This window comes from Hemitrygon akajei, chromosome 31 (assembly GCF_048418815.1).
Source record: "Hemitrygon akajei chromosome 31, sHemAka1.3, whole genome shotgun sequence".
Lineage (NCBI taxonomy): Eukaryota > Metazoa > Chordata > Chondrichthyes > Myliobatiformes > Dasyatidae > Hemitrygon > Hemitrygon akajei.
Window position 1 is genome coordinate 27,596,686 of NC_133154.1, and position 6,462 is coordinate 27,603,147.

Below are 6,462 nucleotides of genomic sequence, written 5' to 3' on the forward strand. Positions count from 1 at the left end.
CATTAACCCTTTCATTCCTAGGATCATTCTTGTGAGTGTCGCCAGGACCCCGTCTAACGCTAGCACATCTTTTCTTAGATAAGGGACCCAAAACTGCTCACGATACTCCAAGTGCGATCTGCTTTAAATGTAAACCTCAGCATTACATTTTTTGTTTATATTCTAGTCCTCTTGAAACGAATGCTAACGTTGCATTTACCGTCCTCACTGTCGACTCAACCTGCAAGTTAACCTTAAGGGAATCCTGCACTCAAACTCACAAATCCCTTTGCACCTTTGATTTCTACAGCTTTACTTTCCCTACCAAAGTTCATCACCGTACACTTCTGTACAGTATGTCCCAGCTGCCACTTCTTTGCCCATCTGCCTAATCTATCCAAGTCCTTCTGCAGACCTCTGCCTCCACAACCCCGCCTATCTGTGTATTGTCCACAGACCTGACCACAAAGCAATCGATTCCAACATCCAGATTATTGACATATAATGTGAAAAGAAGTGTTCCCAACACAGAGCCCTGTGGACCACCACTAGTCACCAGCAGCCAACCAGAAAAGGCTCCCTTTCTTCCCACTCTTTGCCCCCTGCTAATCTGCCAGTATTCTATCCATTAGTATCTTTCCTGTAATACCATGGGCTCTTGTCTTCTTAAGCAGCCTCATGTGTGGCACTTTGCTGAAAATCCAAGTAAACAACATCCACTCCCTCTCCTTTGTCTATCCTGCCTGTTATTTCCTCAAAGAATTCCAACAGATTTAACAGGCAAGATTTTCCCATCAGGAAACCATGCTGACTTTAGCCTATTTTGTCATCTCCCTCCAAGTGTCTGGAAACCTGATCCTTAATAATGGGTCTCAAGTCAGGCTAACTGGCCTATAGTTTCCTCCAGAACATTCCGGAATCTACATACCAATTCCTACACAATCTCTTCAGCCGCCTCTTTCAGAACCCTGGTCTAGGTGACTTGTCTACCTTCAAACCTCCCAGTTTCACAGCACCTTCTCTTTGGTCATAGCGACTCCACTCACTTCTGCCCAGCGACACTCTCCAGTTCCTGGTGTACTGCTGGTGGTTTCCACAGTGAAAACTGGCACAAAGTACTTATTGAGTCTGTCCACCGTTTCTTTGTTTCCCCCATTGCCAGCTCTCCAGCGGTCCAATAGTGTCTCTCTTTTACCTTTTATATATCTGAAAAAAACTTCTAGTATCTTACTTTATATTATTGGCTAGCTTACCCTCCTATTTCATTTTTTTCTCCTTATTGCTTTTTTAGTTGCCTGATATGTTTTTAAAAACCTCCCAATCCCCTACCTTCCCAGTAATTTTTGCTATATTGCATACCCTCTCTCTTGCTTTTATGCTGTCTTTACTTCCTTTGTCAACCACAGTTGCCTCATCCTTTCCTTTGAATACTCTTTTTCATTGATATAAATCTATCTTGCACCTTCTGAATTGCTCCCAGAAACTCCAGTCGTCGGTGCTCTGCCATCAATCCTACTAGTGTATATACTAGTGTCGCCCTATTAACTCTCCCTCCCCAGGAACGTGCTGCAGTTTCTCCAGATGTACATCATCTCATTATCCCTGCTTAGGATATCTCTGCACTGATTCCCCCATAACCTGGTTTGTCTCCAGCTTTTTGACCCACTGATTATTGCCAGCGAGGGAACAATAAGCACGATGTAGTCGTACAATTGCGGCGGACAAAGATACTTGGTGAAAGGAGCTAGAGAAAGAGGCTGGGTAGAATGGCCTGTTCCTTATCTGCCAATCAACTTCATCTGGGTCCCCTCCTCCTTCCCTTTCTCCAATGGTCCACCCTCCTCTCCTATCAAATTCTTTCCTCTCCAGCTCTTTACCTTTCCCGCCCACCTGGCTTCACCTATCACCTTTTAGCTGTCCTGCTCCCCCCCCCACCCCCACCTTTTGATTCTGCCACCTTCCCCCTTCCTTTCAAGTCCTGAAGAAGAGTCTCGGCTCAAAATGTCAGATGTTTATTCTTCTCCATAGAAACTGCCTGACCTGCTGAGCTCCTCCAGCATTTTGTGTGTGTTGCTTTGAATTTCCAGTATCTGCAGAACCTCTTGTGTTTATGATGGTCTGTTCTTGTTGAATGAAGGTTAACTGTAGATGAGACAGAATCCTACAAATTCTCCTCCTTGTGTCTATCCACCTACTGACTGCATGCACGTCTCTGTTTCCAGTCTCTTACAGACGATGTTGCCAACGTGGTTTATCGGCTGAAGAACGCAAAGAAGAAAATGTTCAAGAAACCAAAGTTCCTGGTACCCATCTGACACTTGCGGACGGAGTTTGCCAGAGCGGAACACTGCGGCAATCCGAGGAAACCAATCAGGCCTTTCTCCTCCACAGTCAGGGAGAAGCGATATATTCTAGCTGCGTCTGATCCCAAAATTATCCACGTTATACCAGTGAGCGTCCAGTGCCAAACAGGCTAAAACAGCCTCCATAAAATCCAAGCAAATTTCCGGTTTCCCATCCTCTCCCATTTGCTGGAAACAATGGGATAAAGAACACCATATGTCCGACTCAAGACATGACCTGGCTGAACTGCTGACTCAGGAAGTCATGGGCTTGAGAGTTATCTCAGGACTTGATCTCACAATGTTTGCAGAGCTGGGAGAGTTTGTTCTGCTGTGCTGTTAAATTGGATTATGTAGGTGGATAGGGTGGGGTGCGGACCGCGTGGGGCTAAGGGTCTGTTTCTTTTCTGTATGACTCTGTGTCTCCTTGATGTGGGTTTGGTTGTTAAGGTGTAGGTTAAAGATTCCTTGTCAATATTCTCCGGTGTCAGGACTTTCCTCCGTCTCACCAGCTTGCTGCCTTGGGAAATTCGTTCAACTGATTGTACCTGTACTGATTAATTGTCCCTGAGTTTCGGGGGGCTGGGGGAAGGTAGATGCTACTTAACTACAAGTCTGTCCAGTGGGGAGTCTGGATAATATACAACAATAGAGCAATGCCCAGCTGCCTGTACTCACTATTTGAGTGGTGGGTCCTTTCTCCTCATCAAGGAGGAGATGCTTCACAGACTACAAAAAAATTCAAACACAGATACAATTCTTGCAAATTAAAAGAACGTACGAACAATTTATAGACAAATGAACTGTCCAGTGCAGACACTGAAGGTTGAATGAATTCTAGTTCTTCTGTCTTTCTGTTGTTTCCCTTGTCATTCCCAACGATCCCGATGCTTTCTAATATTTATACTGTTTTGGCATTATTTGCATGTGATGTTTCTCAGATACCTTTGCTGGGACAAAGTAATTCACACAGGTGGTCTAAAAGCTTCTAGAGTCAGAGCTGTCATTGCTCAAATTAAACTATCAGGGACGATCTCTGAGGACACAAATATCCCAACAGTTGATTGGTTATACCCGTGACCATTTTTGATGTGGTAACTGACAACATCCGGTCTGCAAGTTTCCTTGAACTAAATAACTTAACCAGTGTCATCCAGTTTGATGCAGGCCAATTAACATAACCCCATTGTCTTAAACATGGACTCATGGGCCAACAAGACCATACTGTTTACCTGGGCAGGGAATATTGGTTAGAAGTTTAACTTTGTCACAAACAACTCTGACCCTTTGGAAAGGTCATGGTCCTGTGCTAGAAAGCTGAGATCAGCAGTAAGCTTGTCGGACCCTGAAAAGTGAATTTCCATTCCAGTGTTCTGTATATACTAATAACAATGCAGGAGAGGTAAAGGTGAGTTGTTGTGAGTGAGGAGAGTAGTCTTTGATCATAGCAGGAGATTGATCAGCCGGTAATCTGGGCAGAGTATGGAATTCAATCCTGAAAGATGCATTTTAGGGGAACAGATAAGGGTAGAGCATATATCACATATGGTAGGGGCTCAGCTAGTATTGAGAAGCAAAAGGGCCTTGGTGTACAAGTTCATAGGTCCCTGAGTTAGCATGGGTAGATCAAGTGGTGCACGTGATTAATGCCCTTGCCGTCCGGGACATTGAACATGAGAGCAGAGAGTTTCTGATGCAACTTCATGTAACACTAGTTTCCACAGCTGATTGCCTGGCGTAGTTCTGGTCACCACACTCGAGGAAGGATGTGATTGCATTGGAGGGAGTGCAGGGGTTCAATCGTGAGGGGAGGCTGGATGGACTAGTTTTAATTTCTCAGAGTTGGAGGAGGCTGAAGAAAACCTGATAGATGTGTGCAAAATTATGACAAGCACAGAGAGGGTAGACTGAAAGAAGCTTTTACCCTTGGCAGAGGGTTCCTAGAGCAGAGGGAATAGTTGTAGGGGGAGGAGTTTTTTAATTCATTTATGGGATGTGGGCATCACCAGCTAAGCCAGCGTTTATTGCCCATCCCTAGTTGCCCTTGAGAAGGTGGTGGTGAGCTCCTTTCTCGAACCGCTGCAGTCCCTGAGGTGTCGGTACACCCCCAGTGCTGTTAGAGGGAGGGAATTCCATGATTTTGACCCAGCGACAATGAAGGAACGGCGATATGTTTCCGAGTCAGGATGGCGAGCGACTTGGAGGGGGATTTCCAAGTGGTGGTGTTCCCAGATATTCGCTGTTCTCACCCTTCTAAATGGTGGTGGTCGTGGGTCCGGAAGCTGCTGCCTTAGGAACGTTGGTGTGTTGTTGCAGACAGTACATACTGCTGCGACTGTTCGTCGATGGTGGGGGGATTGGATGCTTGCGGAAGGGGTAAGAGAATTAGTGAGGAGCTGCTAGTTGTGATCTAGAAGGTAGTGAAGGCAAGTGCTCTCAGAACATCAAACATCTTCACGAGCATTTGAGTGGTGACAGTGGCAAAGAAGGTAGTGGAGTGAGAGTTGGTAAACGGGGTTAAATAGCGATGGGCACTTGATGGTCAGCGTGGAGACTGGGCTGAAGGGCCTGGTTCAGGGCTGTATGACTCTCTGTCTCTATTTGAGAACTAACACACTGTCACAAAGGGAGGGATTGTATTAGTGAATGCATCTTCGAAAGAAATATCTTTCCACTCGAAAGGTGCAAGTAGGTGCCACAGCCACTTCACAAAGAACAGAACAATCAAAGCGAAAAGCGCCAGAGATGCTGCTCGGGCGGTGCCGGTGGAGATCGGACAGATTATCCCTGGCAAACGATTGATTAATATCACTCGCTTACTCCAGTAACCACAGATCTGGTGGTTTGTTTCCACCCATGGTGTATGTACACCAGGCTGTAACTGTTCCTGCGTTGCCACGAAGTCTCCTCTTTAAAAATGTGCTGGGGTTGTAAAACAAATGCTTTGCAAAAAAAGGGGCTTTCGCTGAATTTTCCATTTATAAAAATGCAAAGAACTAATCTTTGCTATTTGGCCAACCACGCCGATTTCCAAATTCCTATATGAAGAACATCCTGGATAAGTTTGTTAACTCTTTGCACACCAAGTTTGCTTCACGGTTTGCTGTTACAAAGGAAGAATCCGTTGTCAAGCACTGTCACTACAGTAATAGAATTAATCTGACAAGTGGCTGTCTCTAAAGCACGAGTTCCCAACCTGGGGTCCACGGACCCCTTGTTTAATAGTTGGGGTCCATGGCGTTAAAGGTATGATTCACTCGTCTGCTCTCTTCTTTCTGCCTTGAGGGTTTAAACCGCTCATAAAGAAATGTTCAAAAGAGCAAAGGTGATAAATTTAGTGTTCCTTCCCTCCGAAACAACTATTGTGTAAATGGATGACATGTGACATAGTTGGCATTATGAAAGGTGACTCACGGGGCTGGTCAGCTGTTGGGAGGTTTCTTTTTACATATTTAAAGAGAGTTGTGGAGGGTGCAGATCTTAAACAGTTTGCTGGAGGACTGCAGGCAGATAATCAGCTGTACCCGGTGGAAACTCCCCCCCCCCCCAGTGAATGGTGTTCGGTGAAATGTGCACAGTGAAATTACAGTTAAACCTGCGGGAAAGCATTAAAGTGTGCAGTCTGGATCAATGCAAGTTATTCCAGAAAAACCATACATCTTCCCTCTCGTATTTTGTATTTCCGTTGGGAATACCTTGTATTCTATTAGTTGCAGAAGTTATTGGTCAATTAAAATAAAAGTTTTGCTGAAACTTGGGTTCTGCTGCTCTGCGGATCGGTTTCACGCGACGCTGGGGGTGGGGGGGGTTGGGGTTCAGGTTGAATTCAGAGAATAAAATTGCCTCACAGATTAGATTGATTAGACCCGACCTGTGCCATTCTCAAACCTTGTGAGAAGTTAAGGAAGAAATGGCGGAGGCCCTTGTAGAGATTTCTTTCTTCATCTCCAGCAACAGCTGAGAATCCTGGGAACTGGGCGGTGGCTTCAGAAGGGTAGCAAAAACAAACCCGGACGCTGAGGGCTGGTGAGTCTGACATTAATGGTGGGTAAGCTGCTAGACAGGATTCAACAGTAACCTGGGTCTCCGATTCCTGATCCCTCTCCCCCTTCTGCTTGTGGATGAGGGTGATGATGCCCTT

At 45.5% G+C, this 6,462-nt stretch overlaps 1 protein-coding gene across 5 annotated transcripts in view; it reads left to right on the forward strand.

Moving 5' to 3' along the window:
• Positions 1-6,074, forward strand: part of LOC140719409 (circularly permutated Ras protein 1-like) — a 70,963-nt gene extending 64,889 nt beyond the window's left edge. For all 5 annotated transcript variants that reach the window (XM_073034043.1, XM_073034048.1, XM_073034047.1 and 2 more), the window contains exon 20: positions 2,202-6,074. In XM_073034043.1, coding sequence (XP_072890144.1) covers positions 2,202-2,294 — 93 coding nt within the window. In that variant the 3' untranslated portion in view covers positions 2,295-6,074. The remainder of the gene's footprint in view (positions 1-2,201) is intronic.
• The last annotated feature ends 388 nt before the right edge of the window (positions 6,075-6,462 follow it).